Here is a 23,293-nt window from a genome sequence, read left to right as displayed (position 1 = left end):
GAATCCTCAGTGGAAAAGGGACAACACAGACACTGGTGGACTCACCTGTCTCCCACCTGTTGTCACACTAAATGCTGCAGACTGACACGGGGGGAGGGGTCTCGTACAGGTGTGTGCAATCACAGGTCAGGTTGATGAAGGTGAGGCTCAGGAGCGTGAAGCCTGTAACTCTTCTGAGGGTGAACGTGAGACAGACATGCTGCTGCTGCTGGTAGTCTGTCTTCTGTCGGTCTTCACAGGTGAGACAAGTCCCCCACACACAAACACAAACTGCTGGTTTGTGTTTGTGCAGCCTGATCAGTCACCTGCTAGTAGGACTGTTTTTGGATTCAGACTTTACAGCTGTTACACCTGAGGGTGTCCTCAAGACACGCCGACTCCAAAAACGTTTTAAATGTGTTTTTTTTTTTTTTTTTTTTTTTTTTTTTTTTTAATGTTTGCTGCGCGTTACAGCTTTTAACGTTTTGTTTTCAGCTGGAGGTTCGACACAGATCCAGAATCAGCGGAACTCCACTGTAAATGAAACTGCGCAGGAAAGCTCGCTGTTCTCCGCACGCTTCGGCTTCACAGGTGATCCACGCGTTAGGTTTTTACATTACACGTGGGAGAACCCGGTGATATGAAAGATGCTCAGTAAAATGAAAAATAAAAAAATAAAATGGCCTCATGAAAAGAAAATATATATATATATAACAAGTTTCTTTTACAAATGACTTTTTTCTTTTACAAATATTTTTATTTTGTTATCAAATATAGTTATGGGCTTCTAATTGTATTAAAATGGAAATATTTGAGTTTTTGAAGAGGATAGATCATACGCATATGATTTTAATATTTTTAAAATGCTTTTTTAAACATAATTTAGAAATGTGATTTTTAAAGTATGTAAGTTTGTATTAAAACAGCAACAGTAAAATCTACGGCAATATGTCTGTGAAGGTTCTCAGTTATCCGGGTCATCGTAGTCAAAGGAGTTTGCAAAGAAAAGCGTCTGGACTTCTTTAAGTTGCTTGAAGACTCCCATCACCCTCTGGAACACAAACTTGGAGTAATTAGGACCCTACACCACCGGGCAGAACATGTTCCCTCTAAGCCTGAAGGGAAAAAGAAGGAACACACACATGTAAAGGAAGCACTGAAAACATGTGGTTATCCGAACTGGGCGTTCATAAAGTCAGCAAAGAGGCACAGAAAAGAAGATCAGACACCAGCGAGGGAGGATAAGAAAGACAGACGCAACAACGTTGTCATCCCCTATGTAGCCGGTGTATCAGAGAAACTCAGGAGAGTTTTCTCCAAGCACGACATCCCAGTGTACTTCAGACCCAGCAACACACTCAGACACAAACTGGTTCACCCGAAAGACAAAACTCCAAAACACAGACTTAACAACGTGGTGTATGCTGTACAGTGCAGCGAGGAATGCCCAGACCTCTACATTGGAGAGACCAAACAGCCACTTCACAAGCGCATGGCACAACATAGAAGAGCCACCTCCACAGGACAAGACTCAGCAGTCCATCTGCATCTTAAGGATAAAGGACACTCTTTCGAGGATGCCAATGTTCACATTTTGGACAGAGAGGACAGATGGTTTGAAAGAGGAGTGAAAGAAGCCATCTATGTCCACTGTGAGCGACCATCTTTGAACAGAGGTGGCTGTTTACGACACCAACTGTCTGCCATCTATAATCCAGTTTTGAGTTCCCTCCCCAGACGCCTTAACGCCCACTCACATCCTGGGCCATCTGACCTCAGGAATTCACATGACAAGGTGGGGCCAGGTTTCACAATGAGCTCACCCGAAACCCTGGCTGATTAGGTCCCACACCCGCTTTCACACCTTGGCTCATGTGATTAGAGGATCACCAGGGGGTCCTTTGTCCCTCCTTGGGGGGATACTCCCACTGGGTTTAAATCTGGGACTCTCGGCCATTTGACCTTAGAACTGAAGAAGCTTCTCGGATGAGAGGTGAAACATCTTCAAGCAACTTAAAGAAGTCCAGACGCTTTTCTTTGCAAACTCCTTTGACAACAGTAAAATCCTGTGAAACCCTGCTAGATCTTCACTGTGACAAATAAAAATGTTTCATGTTTTTAAATTGGTGCTGGAAATATTTTAACTCTTTGTGTCGTACCATGCTGCCTGTGCTTTTATTTTGAAGTTTCTCCATAAACCTTATTTATGTATTTTCTGTAACACTGGCAGCTGTTGAACAGTTTTTATCTCAAATAATTAGCTGAGCTCTCTTCTGACCTCTGCCCTTAGACCTCGCCGGGGTGCGCTCCTTCGTGCTGGAGGAGGAGCTGGAAACCCGAATCATCGGGGGTCAGGAGGCCTGGGCTCACTCGTGGCCCTGGCAGGTTTCCCTGCAGCTCGCCTCCATGCCGGCCTGCGGGGGTGCTATCGTCAGCCCGCTGTGGGTCATCTCTGCCGCCCACTGCTTCATAAGGTCAGAGGTCACATTTGTTTTGTCGCAGCCTCTGCAGTTGGCTTGGTTGTTTTCATTTTTTTTTTTTTTTTTTTTTTTTTTTGAATAGTTTAAAATAGTTTGAGATGTTCAGAGAGGGTTCCACTGTCAGACCTGGTCAGGTGGTAGCAGTAGTACGTGTAATACATTTAGAGCGTTTTTGGCTCAGAACAACCTTATCTGACACCAGGACAGATCCAGGATCAGGTTTACCACCTCGGTGTGCGACGTGGTAATCTGCAGCACAGGGGCGCCACAGGGCATGGTTCTCTCACCCTTCCTGTTCAGCCTGTATACTTCGGACTTCTGTTATAACTCGGACCATTGCCACCAACAGAGGTTCTCAGATGATACAGCCATCAACAGATGCATATCATACAGGAATGATCAGGACTACAGGAGGGTCATCGCTGACTTTGTTGGCTGGTGTGAGACCAACGCACTCCAAATCAACGCCAGCATAACAAAGAAGATGGTCATAGACTTGAGAAGGAAGTAACCCCCTACAACACTGGTTAACATCCAAGGAAAAGACATTGAGATAGTGGACTCTTACAAGTATCTGGTTGTTCACCTCAGCAATAAACTGGACCGGACTACAAATGCAGACGTCCTGTATAAGAAGGGCCAGAGTCGACTCTGGAGACTGAGGTCCTTCGAGTCTGGAGGACTCTGTTAAGGACATTCTATGACACTGTGGTAGCATCTGCCTTTTTCTATGCAGTGGCCTGCTGGGGGAGTGGATGCATGGACAGGAGCAGGATTGACAAACTGGTGCGGAGGTCTAGTTCTGTGCTGGGATGTCCTCTGGAGTCTGTGGAGGCAGTGGGCGAGAGGAGGATCTTAGTAAAGCTGACACCCATCATGAACAACCCACATCAACCTCTGCATGAGTCTGTGAGTGTGCTGAGCAGCTCCTTTAGTCAGACACTGAAAACATCATCGCTGCAGGAAGGAACGCTTTCGCAGATCATTCATCCCAACAGCACTTTATAACTCAATCACAATGTCATGAGTCACTGGACATTGTGGACATCCACAGTCACACTTCATGCATAATGCACCTTTATGTGTATGGACGTGTGCAGGTATATGTGTATGTGTACTGAAGAATTATAGGGATTATTTTACATAACCATCATCTTTATCATTGCATTAATTATCATTTCATCCAAGCATTTATTGAAGTTGCTGGCATTATGTTATAATTGGTATTACAGAGGTTATCATAATCAAATATTAACATGTTTATTACAGGTGCAGTTATAACCACTTTAAATCGTTGAGTTAAATCTATAATCTTAAAAGCTTATATGCTGAGTATATTGTTACAGTAAAATAGTAGCTGAGCAAAGGCCTGAATGTATTCAGCTTCTTGTTGCATTTGAGTTTGCCTAGCAACAGGTGACGCAAAGAGGAGGACAAGTCCATGGGGACCTCAAAGGCCTGAGATCATCACTATATTTGAAAGAGGATGCCAGAAAGGGGAACTTCTGTGTCTGCATTTATTTCTTAGAATAGATCATTGTCTGTACAAGGGGCAAAGAATGTTCTTAAGATGCAAATTATGTGCTTGTAAACGCAAGAGGGGGCGTTATAATACCCTGACAATATAAAAACAATCTGAAGTGTATTTTTGGGTGGGGATTTACGACTGATGGTTTCCAGTGTACGTCTCCCCACGCTGCGTGTATTCATTAAAATCAATTGTTTGATCGACCTCTTCTTGGACCATCATTGTTTTACTCTCGTCCTCAATTTCGGACCCGTAACAGTACATATCTATATTTAGTGTGTACATGTCTATACTCATAGATATCTATTACTTAGTAATAGCAATGGTAGAATAGTTAAATTTATGTCTTGCATATTTCCACAACCTTCTATCCATAATCACATACTATGTGCGCTACCGTTGTATATAGTGTATTATCTTACTTATTTTGTATTTTATTTGTATTTTTTGTATTTTTCTTCTCCTATCTGTAACTGAGCTGAGGAAACGCATACAAATTTCCCTGCTGTGGGATCAATAAAGTCTTAGCTTATATCTTATCTTGCTGAGTACACATCAAACTAAGTCAGCTCAGTTTAACTTTATTTATATAGTATAATAATAACAGTCACCCTGAGGTGTTTTATGTTGTAATGAAAAGACTGTACAATAATACATCGGTACTATAACTAAGTATTATGTCATGACTTGTGTTACAGGCATAGTAAAGCATCCTTGTGGACGGTTCTTGCTGGAAAACATGACCTGGATAAAGCTGAGCAGCCTCAGGAGCAGGTCAGGCGCTGAACTGTAAACTCTGTTTTGCACATTCAAACATCTGGTGATCAAAAACGTCAACTGAAGGCTGATCAGTCGAGCAGCATTGCAGACAGCAGTAACTCTGTGTCCAGGGTTTCACTGATGACCCTCTGAAATGTCTGACGGACAGCTTCGAACAAAACTTAAAATGTGGGTCATACCATCATGTGCTAACACACTGCATAAGGATTTTTGTCACTTTGCAAAAACAGCACTAATGACCTAAGACATTAACTGCATAGCTTACGATGTTTTAAGGAGAAATAATAATATGATTGCTTTTCACTGTCATTTATTGTTGGGGTGCTGAGGAGCCTCGGTCTGTGGATATCTGGGTGGGATCAGGGTTAGGCTCTTGTGTTTTCTTGGTTCTTTGGTTCCTCTGAGGCAGCACAGACAATCGTCCTGATGTGAGATGAGAAAATGTTCCCATCTCTCTGCTCAGCTGGTGGGAGTCTCCATGATCTTCATCCATCATAGCTACAACACTCAGTCTAAAGACAGCGACATCGCTCTGCTGAAGCTGGAGAAACCACTGGAGTTCAACCATTTCGTCAGACCCATCGACATCTGGATGACGCCGCTGCCTCTGCTCATGAAGTGCACCATCACTGGCTGGGGCTCCACCCGAGAGAGTGAGGAAATGTTTGCTGTACACAGGAAGCTGGGGTTCTTCAGGTGTAATCTGAGCCTTTCTGTTCTTTCTCCATCACCAGATGGCCCTCGAGTCAACAGACTGCAGGAAGTGAACGTGACCATCCTGCCCTCGGATACCTGCAACCAGTACTACCTGGGCAGGATCAGGCCCTCCATGTTTTGTGCTGGGAAGGATGAAGGGGGACTGGATGCCTGTCAGGTACAAGATGAACATCTGTGGAGCCTGAAAACAAGGAATGTTCAACATGTGGATCAGGAAACCTCAGTCAGCATGAGTCTGGAGAGTAATGAGGAACTCATGTGATGTCTGTGTTCCTGTATGTGTGTCAGGGGGACTCTGGAGGTCCTCTGTCCTGCTTCACAGGCACCAGGTATGAGCTGGCAGGTTTGGTGAGTTGGGGGGTGGGTTGTGGTCGAGCCAAAAGACCTGGAGTGTACACCAGAGTGCAGCAGCATGTTCAGTGGATGTCTGACACCATGGGTGAGTTTCAGAGTCCCTAACCTTTCTACACCTGCAGCAGGTGGAGTCTGTTCTGAAGAACTTCTTCCATTTCCAGGTGCTCAGGCTCAAGTGTATGAAGATGACCTCATAGATGAAGGTAAGCTTTTTCTTTCTTTTTTTTTTATCACACCATCTTTAAACTGCAATGGAGAACCACCAGTCAGTGTATCAACATGTAGTTCAGGTGTTTCTGCTATTTTGTCCACTCCTGCATGTTGTGTGGGTAACAGAGGAGTGCGGTAAGCAGCAGAGCTCCGGCTGTGATCAGACTCCTGGCCTCGCCGAAATCTCGCTGTCCGCGGACGGCGTGTTGTCCGTGGTAAATGTGACTGAGTCCTGCCCCTTCCTCTGGCCCTGGCAGGTCAGCCTACAGTTTAATGGTCGCCACTACTGCAGCGGCGCTCTGATCCACCCCCACTGGGTCATCACCGCCAAACACTGCCGCGTCAGGTAGTCCTGCTACCATTAATACTGGTTCCAGTACTGCAGTGTAATCTGTCACGTGTCAGCTCTGCTAATGTTCCTACTGACCTCCTCCTCCTGCAGGGCTAAAGAGGATGTGGCAGTTTTGGGGCTTCATGACATCAAGTTCCTGCCAGTTCAAACCATCCTAGTGGACAAAGTCTTTAACCCTCCGCAGAAAACGGGCTTCCCCCCGAAGTCTGACCTGGCACTGCTTCACCTGAGTGTCGCTGCCAGACTTGGTGAGCCTGAACCATCAGGAGACTTCAGATTTGACTCTGAGAAGTCTTCACTGTGCCCTGACTCTGTCTACAGGTTCTGAAGTGTCTCCAGTTTGTGTCCCTGATGAGGATGACGACCTGGATGACACCTGGTCTTGTATCACAACTGGCTGGGGAGCAACTAAAGCGCAAGGTAACATCCTCATTCCTCCTGCAAGGTAACATCCTCATTCCTCCTGCATAGTGTACAGAACAGGAACAACCAGTGGTTTGGTGTGTGATCAGACTGAGTCATGTGACAGGACTTCAGACCTCTGTATCCTGATCGTACTTTACACTGACCCTTCTTAATTTGGTAGAGGGTGTTGATCCAGACCGGCTGCACCACGCTGGGCTCACGCTGGTCAACGCAACCTCCTGCAGGCAGAAGTGGGGAGGATTCGTCACTGACTCTCACATCTGTTCACATCCCGCAGGCTCCACATCCTGTATGGTAACTAAACCCAACATCGGTTTGGTGTTCCTTTCAAAGCACAGCTGTCAGGCACAACTTCATCTACTGCACAGAGCAGAGGATACCATCAATGTTCAGTGTTGGTGGGAGCTGTTTTGATCACCTGTAAAGCTATTAATGATGGATGGATGGATAGATATTCATCCATGTAATGTATCAGTGAAACATCCTCTTCCCTTAAAGAATGCATCACTGAACACAGAAGCTTTGTGAAGAAAGAGAAAGGACATCACTGAGGTGCTTTAGGTGATTTCAGCGTTGTGGATTTTCCATTTTAGACATTTTTTATCAGAGAGGATAAACAAGGTTTTATAATGATTTATACATTTCTCTTATTTTCTTTATGGTTTTTAAATACTATAGCTTTTTTTGATGATCTGGCCACTCCTCATTGTTAGGGATGGTGATCGACTCTAAACCACATGATCTTTTGTACAGTCTGTGGTGCCTCTCTGTAATAATAAGCTGTTCTTTAACTCTTTACAAAAGTTGCTTGGGTTTTACCTTAATCAGTGTTTCTTCCAGAAGGAAATGTTTAGAGTCTGAGGTTCATGAGCCTGTACTCCAGCTGGGTCCATAAGTACTTGAACAATGGCATAAATATAAGAACCATTTCTCAAATGTATAAAAATCCTCTGCAGTCAGTGACTGTCTGAAGAACCCGTGGAGCACTTGCTGTGTTTTCTCCTCGAGATGCTGTGCAGGTCTTTACTGCAGCACTTTCAGATGCTTTCTGGCTCTCTGCCTTCGGTATTTAATGCCAAACTGAAGGTCTAGTTTGCGGCTTCATTATCAATATATGTTCATCATTCATATTTTGTCTTGGCCGTGAAGGTTAGGCCTGCTGAGTATAAAAATGTCTGTACTTCATAAACAGTTACTGTAATATTTTGTTAAACCTCTTGATTTGGAGCTGAAACTCTGCACTTCAATGTTGATGAACAAAAATATTGTCCAAATATTTATGGATCCAACATGGCTGAAGTGGAAGACCTTCTGCCCTCATCTGGTTATTGGTTGATGTGTGTATGATGATAACCGTCAGGAGAAACTGACTCTTTGTCTCGGCAGGGAGACGCTGGAGCACCACTCGTCTGTCAGAAATATGGCACCTACTTCCTGTTTGGTGTTGTCACATGGGGCAGCTGGCACTGCGACTCAGAGAAGCCGGCCATCTTCACCAGAGTATCAGATTATCAATCGTGGATCAGAAAGATGATTTTCAAATTCTGACTGAAAATAAACTCTTTAAACAAGTTGACTTTTACTCTTCATCACACATTCAGTCCAAACTGCAGATGTTCCAGTTTTACAACTGGTTGGTTGGTCAGCCATGGTTCCAAGTTTTAAATTCGATTTTTGTTTTTTATTATAAATCTCTTCAATCTGTCAGTATCGGTCTGTGGAAGCCGATCACTGATCCTTTCTATAAAAAGGATCAGAAACTTTTTCTTTGACACGTCTTTGTTTTTCTTAAAAACAGTCGTGTCTTTGAGTCTGAATCTGGATTTGATTGTTGAATGCTGACGCGCTGGACTCTGGAGCAGCTTCATAAACCAGGTTACAGATGCTGCATCTGCATCATCCTCTTTTCATGCCAACCACAGGCACACCAGGAAATCCCTTAAATAACACCTAAAGCAAAAGCTGCAACTTTCTAGAAAAGACTTGTTGTAATAAGGAAAGGCTGTGGGCTCAAACTAACCAATAAGTCCTCATTAAGTGTTTTAGGGTAATTATAGTAAATGCATATCTATAAATCCATTATTTCCTGCTGCTTCTCCAGGTCCTTCCGTAGTCCAAGCAGACTCCCAGACCTCTTTGTGCCACCCGCCTCCTCCAGCTCTTCTGATGCGACACATTGACAGGCTAGATAACTACTGAGGTAAAGTGGAGATGAAAAAGGGAAGAAACAGGGGTAGAACAAACTCTGACTTTGAGATGGGCAACTTTGAGTCTTCACTTCGTCTGAAGCTATAATTTTATATCTTATTTGCTTGTTTATTCTTTTCAAAACTGTGTAGTTCAAGCTTTTTCCAGGGTTCCTTTTATATGTGTAAAACCAGCTTATGAATCAACAGACCAACTCCTGACAGGCTACAATGGTCAAATTAATCAGTTACTTATAAAAACATCTAAACATAAAAATAACACATCCACCTCTGAGGATTTAAAGTGAAGATTACCTGCAGTTCTCCATCACTCCACAGGGTGAAGCTGCAACACACTGATAATCACAGAATTTACACTTGATCATAGGATCAGAGTGTGCTGTTTATGTGACTGTAAAGCCGACTCCGCTTTATTTATAGACCAACAAATCACAACAAGGGACTTTATAATGTAAAGACAACAGCTATTCCCTAAGTCCAGAGGGAATCCGCAAAAGTTAGTTTATGAATTCAAAACGCAAATTTCTCTCCATATCTGAGAGGCTGGCTGGGGTGAGGGAAGGAAGAACAGTGCTTTCTAGTTGAGACAGTAAGTATACTGTGGTTATCTATTTGCTTTTTCTATTTGAAATCCATTTCCCTTTCCTGTTAGCTCACGGACTGGCTATTATATTAAATGGATGGAAATGAAGCTTAGTTATTAATAAAATATATGTAATGAAAACCAAAGCTGAAGTTGATTAATTTGAGTCTGAAACATGTGATGCTGGAGACACCAGCAACCACAGTCAATCCAGGGGCCACAGCAGGCGACACTGTGAGAAATTTCAAACTGCTGACTAAGGGTAAACGTAAATTCAGTAAAAGTATAATTCACGTCAGCAGTAATGATTATGTTATGTCACTGAAATCAATATTTCTAGAAATCTGGCCAAATTTATTAAAACCTCCCAAACGTGACTATCTAGAGTTGCCCCTTAGAGCCTGAGTCTGCTCCCAGACCAACTAAAAGCAAACTAAAAACCAGCAAAAATATCATAACTGTATTTCCTGTTTTTTAAAATGTTTATATTCTCATGTTTTTATTCCACATCTAGTTCTTTTCATGGTTATAGTTTTGTTCATATTCAATTCCTTTAGTTTCTGTTTATCGTGCCTCCCTTGTGTTTCTGTTTCTTCGTCTTCAGTCTCTGTTATTTTACTTACTGTTTTATTTTGGTATGCTCCTTCTGTCTTGCATTTAGTTTTATATCCTTTGTCTTGTTTTGCTTGAATGCTTGCACCTGTCTGTTCAGCCACCTTTCCCCATTCCTCTAATCATCCTCAATGATTTATAGCCTCAGACTTTGTTGCATCGTCCTCTTGTTTTCACCTGTGTTTGCCGTCATGTACAGAATTATGTTGTCATGGACTTATTGGACTTAACCCTCAACCACTTACTGTGACGGTTTCTCAGACTTTATCTGATTTAGTGCTCAGCTCAGACAAAATAATTATTGTGGGTGATTTTAACATCCATGTAGATGCTAAAAATGACAGCCTCAGCATTTCGTCTAATATAATATTAAACTAAAACTAGACAAAATGTGAAAGAGGCCACCCACCACTTTAGTCACACTCCAGAACTTGTTCTGACATGTGGCATAAAAACTGAACATTTAAGTGTTTCCTGAAAACCTTCTTTAATATTTAAATTTACAGTAATGGATTACACAGCAGTAGAGAGAGATTCTCCTATATTGGCTTCTCTTCTTTGGCTCCCTGTTAAATCCACAATTTCAAATCCTTCTCCTCACAAGGTCTCAAATAATCAGGCCCCATCTTATCTTAATGACCTTATAGTACCATATCACCCAATTAGAGCACTTTGCTCTCAGTCTGCAGGCTTACTTGTGGTTCTTAGAGTACTTAAAAGTAGAATGGGAGGCAGAGCCTTCAGCTTTCAGGCCCCTCTTCTGTGGAAATAGCTTCCAGTTTGGATTTGGGAGACAGACACTATCTAAGAGTTCAAAATGTGTTGATTACATAAATAAAATGTAATTTTCTCTGTAGCACTTCATGGATTTCATAAGCAGCACACCTTAGTTGTTCACACAAAGGTAAAAAAAAACAATATATATACAGTGTTATCTTCATTTTAGATGTCAAAAAGTATTTGCGGCTCCCAGTGTTTTCTTTTGCGTGGAAACCGGGTCCGAGTGGCTCTTTGGGTGTAAAAGGTTGCAGACCCCTGATCTATACTTTTAAGATTAGGCTTCAAACGTTCGTTTTTGCTAAAGCATATAGTTAGGGCTGGATCAGGTGACCCTGAATCCTCCCTTAGTTATGGTGCAATAGAGTAGGCTGGGGGATTCCCATGATGCACTGAGTGTTTCTTCTTCACTCACTATGTGTTTATACACTTCTCTGCATTAAATCATTAGTTATTATTAATCTCTGGCTCTCTTCCACAACATGTCTTTGTCCTGTCTTCTTTCTCTGACTGGTGTCTCAGATGGCCGCCCCTCCCTGAGCCTGGATCTGCTGGACATTTCTTCCTGTTAAATGGGAGTTTTTCCTCCTTACTGTCGCCAAAGTGCTTGCTCATGGGGGTTATCTGATTGTTGGGGTTCCTCTGTATTATTGTAGGATCTTTACCTTACAGTATAAATCAGCTTGAGGTGATCGTTGTAATAAATACAATTGAAAAGTTCCTCTATTTACTTTTCATGTAAATCTCACAGTATGTGGCATGAAACTGACCATAGATCACGTTTATATAAATGTAATTGTTTTTCACTATGATCGGCTGTTTATTGAGGTCATTTTTTTATTTACACAGATTAGTTTTGTAGCCCTCACGTTTCCATATGTTTTGAAAGCACAGCCTTCTGAATGTGTTTAATATTGTATCGTGTCGTTCTCAGATTTGTGACTGAGAAGCAGACTGTGATGGGTACGTGTCAGTTATTATCCACACAAAAACAAATGAGTGAAAATATCAGTTTGTGCTGAAGAGCAGGTGGCAGCAGATACACCTGTCAAGCAAATGTAGGAGTAAAGTAAAAAGTACATTTCTTTGTGGTAAAAGAAGTTTGGTGCAGAAAAATTAACAGAAACCACCAAGCAGACACTGTGGACACACCCACGTGGGCCCCACAGTGTCCAGCTCACTTTAACTGGTATGTTTCTGTTATTTGAAAACTATTCTGGTGTAGGTGCCATAGTCATGTGACTTATGAAATGCCCCTTGTAGATTAGTCAGATGGTGTCAACACCGCCCCTTTCAGGTGCACATGCAGTAAAAGTGGATTATAATCAGCTGCTCCTAGTCTGCCCGCTGTGTGTACGACCGACCGGGTAAAACATTACATTTCACATTAAGTGTGTAACGAGCTGTGGCCTGCAGGGGGCAACACGTCTGTCAGTGACCTCTGAATCCTGCAGTGTTCTGTTCAGTCCCACCATGAGTTCCTTCCTGGCTGTGTCAGTGCAGCCGTTTCACACCTGGTTGTTTCACCTGAACAGCAAACCCAGCCTAGTGTTTCTGGGACAATCACAGAAAAACTCGAGTAAATTAATCCATTCATCACAGATTCTCATATTTTAAATTTCTGCCTATTGTACCTGTGTGTGTTTGTGTGTGTAGTGACATCACTACATCAAAGTATCCACATTCAGTGTATTTAGTCATGAGGACGACTCTCTGACAGGCAGCTGGAGGCCATGAAACAACAGCGTTCCCGTTCAGCTCGGCTTTATTTGCAGTTTTTCATTTATATCTGTTAATTTAAACATATCTGCAGTAAAATATTTTTTATACAAGAATCATTTCATAAATGAGCGACTGCAGAGAAAATGAAAAGCATTGTTGTGTTGGTTCCAACTCTGCTAGGCGAACTTTAAGTTTTGGGCGAAGCAGTCCTTCAGTTCACAGAGAGAAGCCTGAAACGGGACTCGTCTGCACAGGCAGTGTCGGAGACCCAGCTGGCCACAGAGGTCCGAGTCCACCGAGGGGTAAAGACATCAGCCAGGGTTCCACTTCCCTCTCAGCTGATCTGCAGCAGGTCGTAACTTCCTGCGTTCTCCACCTCGTGTTTGTCGTCCACCTGCAAACACAGTGTAATCACCTGACTGCTCATTAAAGCGAATAAAATCCTCCTCTCAGTCGTCAGAGTGAGAGCCTGAAAGGTTTGAATGAAACGGAGCGTGCTGTAAGCTGAGACCAGACTGCAGTCTGGTTGTTGGTCACAGCTTTCATTCTGAGCTGCACAAACGTCTGCCGATGACTCACCGTGACCGCCGACGCACTGGACTCGCCAGCAGCTGGTGCTGCTTCATACACCGGGTTACAGATGCTGCGGCTGCTGTTTATGGGCGGAGCTTCTTCCTCCCCGTCATCCTCCTGTCAGAGCAACCACAGGAGTAACTCGAGTTACACAAGTGAAGATCGATACTGAAACTGTGTCACATAAAAATGTTGTGATGAGGTGCGTCACACTGACAGCACTCCCACTGGAACCTTAGCCTCAGTGCAAAGTTCCAGTCTGACCTTGAAGTAGTGGAACTGGAAGGGTTTGGTGGTGTTACGGTAGAAGCGGTATCCCACAAAGATTGCTCCGCCCACCAACGCGATCAGCAGCACCACGCCGATGCCCATCCCAGCTTTGTTTGCCACATGCATCTGCAGAGCCAATCAGACTTGAATTCAGGGGGTCAGATAAGGAGTGTGCATTCTGATTATGGAGGCATGTCTGACTCACCTGTGGGTGAGGGGCCGGGGCCTTTAGGGGTCCCTGAATGACGTGGATGATCCCGTTGGCAGCCATAATGTCAGAGTCGCTGACGAAGCGATCGTTGATGTAACGAAACGACTGAGAGGACGAAACCAGATTAGAACTTCATACAAACAACAGAAACACCACACAAACACACACACACAATCAGACATACGCACAGAGACAGGACAGTTCTGTTTGCTCTCTCAGACACATAAATGAGGTGGGGAGGCGGAGCTTTAGCAAAGGTAGCCCATAAACATGAGGGGGAAACTCTGAGCACGTTTAGGTCAGATCAGTGTGCTGCAGAGGACTTTTGGTCTCTTCTGACTCAGACTGATGCAGTGACCAGGAGGAGAGAGGCGTGTTAGTGTAGCGGTGCATGACGGTTGCATGAGCATGGTTCTGACCAGAGCCGACGGGTCAAGCTGGTCGGCGACTCCGAGGACGGTCAGACTTCCGACTCGAGTTCTGATCAGGCTTCCGTTCTTCAGCTGGCTGAGAGGGAAAGCCCGACCTTCCGACAGGTGGAACTCGATGTCCCGCAGAGACAGAGTCTGGAGGGACGCACAGGTGAGCACACCGATGTAACTGTATGTGTGATAAAATTAAAGGGCGCTGGTGAATGGCTCACCTGGTTGCTGGGCAGGCCGCTGTTGTCAGGTACGAACAGAGTGGACTGGATAGTCAGGTTACTGAGACGCTGCACGAGCTGCTTCCCCGACTCGGAAACCTGGGAGCAGTTCAGGATTTGCTGCAGAAGGAGGGATAGGATTTTACACGTGCAGGTAATGATCAGTGGCATCTGAGCGATCTGACGTCACTCACGGTGAGGAAGTTTGAGAAGCTCGGCGTGGATCTCAGGACCTGCAGCAGATTTCCAGTACAGCTGAAACCGTCCCCAGCGTAACCTCGTTTGCACTCGCACTTCACCTCTGAGACAAAGACACACGGGCCGATCATCTGCACGTAACCATGACACTGAGCACGCTTCAACTAACAAACCTAGTCTGTGCAGACTTCCAGCTACTGTGAAGGAACAAACGGGCCTTTTCCCTCACAGCCAAATTTTATTTACAAACTTTAAATAAAGTGCACCTCACCTGCTCGTATCTTAATAAACACACTGTCTGCATTATAGAGATATAGAGATTTACTTTCACTCGCGTTCACATGAAGCCAGATGTTTCATCATCTTCCTCCCTCACCTTGCATCCTGTAACAGAAGGTGTCCCAGGTCTCGCTCAGGTTTTTGCGGGTGCCGTAGTCCACGATGCCCACGTGTCCGAAGCCACACCTGGGGTTGGAGTAGGTGGTGGGGTACGCCACCCGGGCCTGGTCCAACCAGCCAGCAGCACACATGTTCAGCCCGCCCTGCAGAGCCACACACAGCCGACATGTTTCAGCAGGAGCGCCAGGGGCTGACGTCAATTGTCAGGGAGCTACTGTGATGTGTTCACTGACCTGCTGAGCGTAGGCCAGTTGAGTGTATGTGGACAGGCGGCCTCCCTCTGCAGCACAGGCCTGCTCAGCCGCCGTGTAGTTCAGTTTGTACTGACCTTTCTTGGAACGATAGTGGAACACACCGAGCATCGAATCTGCACAACACATAAAGATCAGAATGTAAGAAAAACACAGAGGGAGAAGTTCAGCATGTCAAGGTTATCAGTGAAAGCTCCACCTACAGGGAAGAAAAAGGAACACAGATTAATGAATTCATACATGTTTGGCTTTTTTCCATGAAGGCACAAAAAGTTATGATTCAAGTATAATTAGAGATATTCTGAGAGTTCAAAAAAAGTCAGTGTTCGAGCTCCGAGGTTTAAATCAGCTGCTGTAAGCAAACATCACGACCTTGCTCACAATAACAATATGCATTCACCCTGCAAGAAACACTCCTGCTCAATACTTCATCATCCAGTGAGCTTCCACTTGAACGACGTTCACGTGTACCTTCAAAGTGGAGGTCCGTGCATTTGGCGTCGCGATGACACTGGCCGTTGTTTTGCAGACAGCGGCTGATGGGCAGCTGTTTGACCTCACAGGTCACTCCGTCTCCGATGTAGTTGTTCTTACACATGCACTTCCTCCGCCCCTGTTCACACGCACGGTTTACAGGTAAGGAGGACCTGATGGTGTAACCTTAGAAAACAAGTCCCATGTCGTCCTTACCGGAGCCGTCATGGTGCATACGGCGTGTTCGTGGCAGCCTCCATTATCTCCTAACGCGCAGGGGTCGATGGGCTGACAGGTGAACCCGTCTCCAGTGTGACCTTTGGGACAGGTGCAGCTCACCTTACCCCCGGTCTGTGAGCACTTGGCCCCCTTAGCACAGCCTCCATTCCAGATCTGACAGATGTCGACCACTGCAGGGAAAGATGTACACACTCAGCTACCATCCTTTAACCTCCAAGGACCTGGCATCCACATATGGGGACATCACATTTTTGGTGGTCTACATCACAATACTAAATTTTGCTCTTTCAAATGGCTTTTAAATGAGCCATATTGCTCAAAGGGGCACAGTTGTTGTTTCTCATTTTCCTTTTGTACTCAGGAAAAATTCTGCTGTGTTCAGACACCAAATAAAGAGTTTTGCACATCATTACTCAACTGTGACTTTATAGTGTTCTATCGAACAGCATGAAGCCAAATAGCACAGAGACATTAAAAATGTATGCCATTAAAGAGTTCGGGTTAAAAGAAATTAAAAGAGGTTAAAAGAGAGAGAGGGCACCTCATGCTGGTCCACCGTTACCTGTGCAGGTGAATCCGTCACCCTCATGAAAAAGCCGGCACTCACAGGTGTTGTTTTCCCTACAGACGGCTTTTGGAGAGCAGGGTGGAGAACACTGAAACATCTCAGCTGGAGAAGACACAGAAACATGAGTGTGATTAAAGTGCACAAACATCTACTTTTCATATCTGAGTATTTTCATTCTCGGGTTTGGTCTGAACTGCGCTGAGAGCTGGCGAGTGTCTTTAGGACTGATCAGTTTTATCTAATTCAGTCTAAGCCAACGATGGAAATGAACTCACTCTGCTGAACGTCACAGCGGTCTCCGGTCCATCCGGCCTCACAGAAACACAAACCCGTACCTTTCCACCCGTCGTCACATGACCCATGCTCTGAGCAGTTACAGGCTGAAAAACAAGCGAGTCAGAATAGTGTAGAAGAGTGTTACAATCTGACGCCGCAGAGAAAGCCCCGCCTACTACTCACCTTTACAGGTGGGTCCATAGAATCCATCACTGCACAGCTCACAGGCCGTGCCTCTGAAACCCGTGTCGCAGGTACAGGTACCGTTACCAAGGTGACCGTCATCACATTTCCCACGGTTATTGCAGGGAGATCTGACCCCCCCAGGACACCCTGCACAGAGAGCAGAGAAGGCACTCCATCAGTAGCTGAATCAATCAAATCAATCAGTGATGTAACCTGTTCATTTATATGATGTCACTGAGATCATTTGCATTTTGAAATGCTCACTGAAGCACTGGTGGCCTATCCAGGTGTACCCTGCCTCTCACTGGGACAGACCCACAAGTCATTATCAGTGACAACCTCAGCACCAACCCTAACTGTAACCATAGCCAATCAGAATATACAGTGGCTTGCAAAAGTATTCGGCCCCCTTGAACTTTTCCACATTTTGTCACATTACAGCCACAAACATGAATCAATTTTATTGGAATTCCACGTGAAAGACCAATACAAAGTGGTGCACACGTGAGAAGTGGAACGAAAATCACACATGATTCCAAACATTTTTCACAAATAAATAACTGCAAAGTGGGGTGTGCGTAATTATTCAGCCCCCTTTGGTCTGAGTGCAGTCAGTTGCCCATAGACATTGCCTGATGAGTGCTAATGACTAAATAGAGTGCACCTGTGTGTAATCTAATGTCAGTACAAATACCGCTGCTCTGTGAGGGCCTCAGAGGTTGTCTCAGAGAATATTGGGAGCAACAACACCATGAAGTCCAAAGAACACACCAGACAGGTCAGGGATAAAGTTATTGAGAAATTTAAAGCAGGCTTAGGCTACAAAAAGATTTCCCAAGCCTTGAACATCCCACGGAGCACTGTTCAAGCCATCATTCAGAAATGGAAGGAGTATGGCACAACTGTAAACCTACCAAGACAAGGCCGTCCACCTAAACCAGGGGTCTGCAACCTTTTACACCCAAAGAGCCACTTGGACCCGGTTTCCACGCAAAAGAAAACACTGGGAGCCGCAAATACTTTTTGACATCTAAAATGAAGATAACACTGTATATATATTGTTTTTTTTTACCTTTGTGTGAACAACTAAGGTGTGCTGCTTATGAAATCCATGAAGTGCTACAGAGAAAATTACATTTTATTTATGTAATCAACACATTTTGAACTCTTAAAGAAATATAACAAAAGCAAAGACACCCAGCTAAACTAAAATGATCCATGTAGCAAACAAAAACTGTTGTGAGCCGCCTCCCTTATATCTCCTTTGGGCTTTTGGAGCCTTGACCTGACTTTTAAAAAATAATTGGTAAAAAAGCTCTATGCTGCTCAAAAATTGAAAATAGATATTTGCAAAATTCTGCCTAAATATGTATTTTACCTGGTTAATGCGTGCGGCGGGGGCGTGGTCTGCAGCGCCGCTGCAGGGAAGGCGGACGCACCTGAGCGGCACCCGCAATCACGCCTCGCCGCCTTAAAGTCTGCGCTATCTGTGCTGTTGTGTTGGTGGTGTGTGTCGGGCTGTGAGCTGCGAAGCTACAGCCGGCTGTATGCGTACAGCAACCGCGTGTGAAAAGCGCGTTCATGCAAACATCGTCGGGTCTGCCGTGGTATGTTTACAATGGGACTTCTGCTCCTGAACCTCTGCGCACAGCGTCTGCTAATCGGTGCTGTGCGAAGTCAGTTTACGCAGGACTGTAAGCTGTCATCTGTCGTCTGTGAGGCGTGAGCAGTGTTTGTCTTTAACATAGTTCACGGTGCAGCTGCTGACATAATGTGGATCCGAAGATCCATAATTGGCCTACCTGGGGTTGAAAGTCTCGATAAATGCACGGTGTTTCGGCGGGAATACCGGCTTCCGCGAGTGTGACGCTTATATTGAGCGAGGAAAAAATAATAGAATATAATTTTATATTTATATTTCAATATCACAATAATCTTCCAATTTAGAACTACAAGTTTAAAAGAACTAACATAAATAAAATACACTTCAGCGAAATACTTCTAATTTATTTTCCCAAACCACGCGGAGCCGCACTATAAGGACTAAAGAGCCGCATGCGGCTCCGGAGCCGCGGGTTGCCGACCCCTGACCTAAACTCACAGGCCGAACAAGGAGAGCGCTGATCAGAAATGCAGCCAAGAGGCCCATGGTGACTCTGGACGAGCTGCAGAGATCTACAGCTCAGGTGGGGGAATCTGTCCATAGGACAACTATTAGTCGTGCACTGCACAAAGTTGGCCTTTATGGGCGAGCTGCAAGAAGAAAGCCATTGTTAACAGAAAACCATAAGAAGTCCAGTTTTCAGTTTGCCACAAGCCATGTGGGGGACACAGCAAACATGTGGAAGAAGGTGCTCTGGTCAGATGAGACCAAAATGGAACTTTTTGGCCAAAATGCAAAACGCTCTGTGTGGCGGAAAACTAACACTGCACATCACTCTGAGCACACCATCCCCACTGTCAAATATGGTGGTGGCAGCATCATGCTCTGGGGGTGCTTCTCTTCAGCAGGGACAGGGAAGCTGGTCAGAGTTGATGGGAAGATGGATGGAGCCAAATACAGGGCAATCTTGGAAGAAAACCTCTTGGAGTCTGCAAAAGACTTGAGACTGGGGCGGAGGTTCACCTTCCAGCAGGACAACCACCCTAAACATAAAGCCAGGGCAACAATGGAATGGTTTAAAACAAAACATATCCATGTGTTAGAATGGCCCAGTCAAAGTCCAGATCTAAATCCAATCGAGAATCTGTGGCAAGATCTGAAAACTGCTGTTCACAAATGCTGTCCATCTAATCTGACTGAGCTGGAGCTGTTTTGCAAAGAAGAATGGGCAAGGATTTCAGTCTCTAGATGTGCAAAGCTGGTAGAGACATACCCTAAAAGACTGGCAGCTGGAATTGCAGCAAAAGGTGGTTCTACAAAGTATTGACTCAGGGGGATGAATAATTACGCACACCCCACTTTGCAGTTATTTATTTGTAAAAAATGTTTGGAATCATGTATGATTTTCGTTCCACTTCTCACGTGTACACCACTTTGTATTGGTCTTTCACATGGAATTCCAATAAAATTGATTCATGTTTGTGGCTGTAATGTGACAAAATGTGGAAAAGTCCGAATACTTTTGCAAGCCACTGTATATTCTTTGTTTTTTATTAATGAGTTCTCCCAATTCTAATTATTCTGTCACACAACAAAAACTGTTCAATTTCCCCCAAAAAAATTTCACAAATTTAAGAAAGACTGAAGAAATGGTTTTAATATGAGGATGACGTTGTTATCTCACCCAGACAGTCTCGTCCGTAGTAACCACGACAACACTTTGACTCCCAGATGTTGATGGTGCAGATGGGGCGACAGCCGGTGTTCTTAGTAAAGTAAACCGTGGGCTGATCACACTTCTGAACCTCCTGAACACAAAAAACAGAGATGTTTCCTTCGAGGCTCAGCCTGACAGAGGCAGTGAGTTTGTTAAAGATGGGACTCAGACCTTACGAATGCCTCCCGCAGGACAGCGAGTGGCAGAAGAGCTGCATCCTCCACAGCTTGTCTACCACAGAAGAAGAAAAGAAACAAGATCAAATGAACCACCAGCTCACCTGCAGAAATCTTTTCATTTGTGCTGCTGTGTGAAATGTTTGACTGATTTTAGGACAATCTAACTTTTTTAAACCCACATTAGTGTGGAGTTGTATCACACTCCACTGCCAGGCTCTCGGTGCTCTAAATCATTTTTCAGACCGTTTCACCTCCACAGGAAAAATAACCACAAACTAAAACATGAACACAGCAGGCCTCTAAGACTGTAGGTTAGGCTCTCACCGTTACTTTCACTGTGTGAGTACACTCAGGCCTACAAACAACCCGTGCTCCAACACCATCAGCATTAACAGTTAGAATCAGTATGTCTGGTTGTTCCAGGTAGCATTCAGATGCATCTCAGACAGTAAAGTGAGGATTCACCGGAAGGTCAAAGGTTCTTTGTTCATCACAGCGTCCTCCGAGGCTGGGAGGAGTTAGCAAGCAGTCGATGCCGTAGGCAATGCCCGCATTAAAGATGAGGTGTCTCTGAACAATCCGACACTTCCTGTTGTTGATGAAGATTTCTCCCTGTTCAAAGGACAGTTGGTTATTTGGAGTCCATGTTTGTCGTGTTTGTCTTTGCTGTAGATTTCTCTTACTGTAGTACTCACAATGTTGTCTGTCCCACCGCAGGAGAAGGAGAGCGGCGAACCCTGCAAAGTCCGAGCCGAGTCCAGGAAGATCAGTCCTTCAGCGTAAACCTGAGATTAAAGGCATTTTAAACCTGAGAAACCACCTCTGACCTGCTTCAGTGTTTTTACCTCCACAGCACCATGTTTGTTCTGCGATAACCTGCCTGAGGCACCCTCACATTTTATCCCAGTTATCAAATCTTTCAGAGCTGTTCTTCCAGCTGCCATGCTGTAAAGTGTCTAACGCTTCTCTAAAAGCACCCTTTAAAGAACTTTTACCTTCTGGCTCTGCAGGATGTGGTACTTCAGGTACTCCATCAGCTGGGGTCGATTGTGTTGGTGGAACAGGAAGTCCTTCTGCTCCTGCGGCAGAGATGCCATGACACCGTCTGACGGCAGGAAGATCGTCACCGGCTGGTACATGTTATCGTTCACCAGGTCCATTACACCTGTGTCCTGAAAAACATGAGATCGTCCCCGTGGGAATGAAACTGGCTAACAGGACACCAGCCCTTCTGCTAGTGCACTCCATCCATCCATGTGTGAGTATATATGTGTATGTGTGTGAGGGAGTGTGGATGTGTGTCCTGATGTTGTAGTCTAGGTGTTTGTTTGTTATAAAACCCAGAGGAAGTGACGTTGTTGTGCAGCTTGTCTAAATGTTGTGTTAATGCTGCTTGTTGTTGTCTAGTATCTCATTTTAACATGAGCTTTGCTGGTAGAAGTTATAGTATTGTTGTGCACACAGTGACACATTTGTTTTGCTCTGTTAACATTGATATATTCGTTTAAGCACTTTGGCTGTAATATATGTTATTGGAGCACCACTTCAGAACAACAGTCACCTTAAAGTGCAATATTACAATACAATATTAGAGCGAAAACACAAACAACCAGCTAATTCTCTATAAGCAGCTCTTGTTGTCAGTGAGAAGGAAGAAGGGGAAGTTGTAGCGTGTTACCTGTAGCAGTTTGTAGAAGGTTCGATAACCGCGACGTGCAGCCACATCGGTCAGGTTCAGCTGAGAGTCATCCTGCAGGGAACCATCAGAATAAAGACGTGCATGAAACATTACATCCAGAAAGTCTACAGTCAGACAGCTGCTCACAGTTTCAATGAGCTAGAAAAAATTATATTATACCAATAAATAGATTTTAGAATATATTTAGCATTTTTCATGTTATTTATAACAGTAATTAAACAGGTCATGTTCATAAACATGAAATAAGAGACAGCTGGTAAACATTATTAACTAACATGTCACTGTAACAGTAAAGCATTCAGTGATCATTTTATAATTCAGTAACAATGATCATTGTTTTATATGATAATAAAGTTGTAACCAGTCCATCCATCCAGCATCAGCTTCCCTGATTCCTTATTCCAAAATGACCTGATGGATACTTACAGGGGCGTGCATAAAACTGTTTTTGTCCACATCTGGAGGATACAGCATCCTGTTGATTTCATGGATGATTCCATTCACACTGAGGTCATCGCTCTTTGTCACATTTGCCTGGTTGATGAAGACACTGCCCTGAAAATAAGCCAAACACAAAGTGTCCCAATAAAAGAAATAAAACTGAAGAACGCTCGTTTATAATAAAGCATCGATTCAGCCTTTGTTTTTTGGCAGGATTCATAAATATAGACATAAATCTATTAAACCAGCTGAGGGCTCACCTGGGTGATGCTGGTGGTTAGCACGAGTCCAGACAGCGATGTCAGGTTTCGTGGGCGGCTCAGGTCAACAGCCAGGAGAGTGTGACACATGACGATGTGGCTGCGCAGGACATTAGCGTACCGCTCTCTATATTGAGACTTCCGCCTCATCTAAAAGATAAAAATACAAACGCGTGAATTCTGATTCATCCTGAGCTGACCAGACTCTGATGTAATTACAGTGTGTCTTCAAAGACACGCTGATGTTTGTCCAGCAGTCATCAAAGGTCTGACCTCGCGTGTAGTGTTTGTCCTGAAGGCCTCGGGGTTTGGAACGAAGACAGTGAATGGCCCTCGCCCATGCACGGAAATCGCCATCATCTGAAAACAGAGTTCTGT

At 44.4% G+C, this 23,293-nt stretch overlaps 2 protein-coding genes across 7 annotated transcripts in view; one reads left to right on the top strand and one right to left on the bottom strand.

Moving 5' to 3' along the window:
• Positions 1 to 56: 56 nt before the first annotated feature.
• Positions 57 to 8,402, top strand: ovch1 (ovochymase 1). 5 transcript variants are annotated; one of them, XM_019347211.2, is made up of 14 exons: positions 57 to 239; positions 475 to 570; positions 2,270 to 2,453; positions 4,686 to 4,761; positions 5,231 to 5,420; positions 5,502 to 5,641; positions 5,773 to 5,923; positions 6,000 to 6,041; positions 6,175 to 6,394; positions 6,491 to 6,648; positions 6,722 to 6,820; positions 6,987 to 7,120; positions 7,325 to 7,387; positions 8,213 to 8,348. In XM_019347211.2, the coding sequence occupies exons 1-13, from the start codon at positions 197 to 199 to the stop codon at positions 7,352 to 7,354; spliced, it is 1,563 nt and encodes a 520-aa protein (XP_019202756.1). In that variant the 5' UTR covers positions 57 to 196; the 3' UTR covers positions 7,355 to 7,387; positions 8,213 to 8,348. The 5 variants fall into 5 exon arrangements, with proteins under 5 accessions (XP_019202756.1, XP_019202754.1, XP_019202753.1 ...); XM_019347209.2 differs by lacking the exon at positions 7,325 to 7,387 and having other exon boundaries at positions 6,178 to 6,394; positions 8,213 to 8,402; XM_019347208.2 differs by lacking the exon at positions 7,325 to 7,387 and having other exon boundaries at positions 8,213 to 8,402.
• Positions 8,403 to 12,752: 4,350 nt separating this feature from the next.
• The window catches only part of stab2 (stabilin 2), a 30,292-nt gene continuing 19,751 nt past the window's right edge, over positions 12,753 to 23,293 (bottom strand). For both annotated transcript variants that reach the window (XM_019347064.2, XM_019347065.1), the window contains 23 exons: positions 23,189 to 23,275; positions 22,916 to 23,065; positions 22,641 to 22,769; positions 22,194 to 22,265; positions 21,511 to 21,687; positions 21,211 to 21,300; positions 20,981 to 21,127; positions 20,508 to 20,567; positions 20,304 to 20,427; positions 17,014 to 17,163; positions 16,830 to 16,934; positions 16,549 to 16,656; positions 15,963 to 16,156; positions 15,744 to 15,885; positions 15,255 to 15,388; positions 14,999 to 15,164; positions 14,619 to 14,725; positions 14,425 to 14,544; positions 14,201 to 14,347; positions 13,776 to 13,886; positions 13,565 to 13,696; positions 13,307 to 13,417; positions 12,753 to 13,121 (listed from right to left, as the gene is read on the bottom strand). In XM_019347064.2, coding sequence (XP_019202609.1) covers positions 13,062 to 13,121; positions 13,307 to 13,417; positions 13,565 to 13,696; positions 13,776 to 13,886; positions 14,201 to 14,347; positions 14,425 to 14,544; positions 14,619 to 14,725; positions 14,999 to 15,164; positions 15,255 to 15,388; positions 15,744 to 15,885; positions 15,963 to 16,156; positions 16,549 to 16,656; positions 16,830 to 16,934; positions 17,014 to 17,163; positions 20,304 to 20,427; positions 20,508 to 20,567; positions 20,981 to 21,127; positions 21,211 to 21,300; positions 21,511 to 21,687; positions 22,194 to 22,265; positions 22,641 to 22,769; positions 22,916 to 23,065; positions 23,189 to 23,275 — 2,823 coding nt within the window. In that variant the 3' untranslated portion in view covers positions 12,753 to 13,061. The remainder of the gene's footprint in view (positions 13,122 to 13,306; positions 13,418 to 13,564; positions 13,697 to 13,775; positions 13,887 to 14,200; positions 14,348 to 14,424; positions 14,545 to 14,618; positions 14,726 to 14,998; positions 15,165 to 15,254; positions 15,389 to 15,743; positions 15,886 to 15,962; positions 16,157 to 16,548; positions 16,657 to 16,829; positions 16,935 to 17,013; positions 17,164 to 20,303; positions 20,428 to 20,507; positions 20,568 to 20,980; positions 21,128 to 21,210; positions 21,301 to 21,510; positions 21,688 to 22,193; positions 22,266 to 22,640; positions 22,770 to 22,915; positions 23,066 to 23,188; positions 23,276 to 23,293) is intronic.

This window comes from Oreochromis niloticus, linkage group LG17 (genome assembly GCF_001858045.2).
Source record: "Oreochromis niloticus isolate F11D_XX linkage group LG17, O_niloticus_UMD_NMBU, whole genome shotgun sequence".
NCBI lineage: Eukaryota > Metazoa > Chordata > Actinopteri > Cichliformes > Cichlidae > Oreochromis > Oreochromis niloticus.
Note: the sequence above shows the minus strand (reverse complement) of the source record. Positions and strands in the feature narration are given on the sequence as shown.

Excerpts from the sequence above, each read along its gene's own strand:
- ovch1 (XM_019347208.2), top strand. The coding sequence starts at position 197 with ATGCTGCTGCTGCTGGTAGTCTGTCTTCTGTCGGTCTTCACAG. Across the intron at positions 2,454-4,685 it reads GCCGCCCACTGCTTCATAAG|GCATAGTAAAGCATCCTTGT; the intron begins GTCAGAGGTCAC and ends CTTGTGTTACAG. Across the intron at positions 6,395-6,490 it reads GCCAAACACTGCCGCGTCAG|GGCTAAAGAGGATGTGGCAG; the intron begins GTAGTCCTGCTA and ends CTCCTCCTGCAG.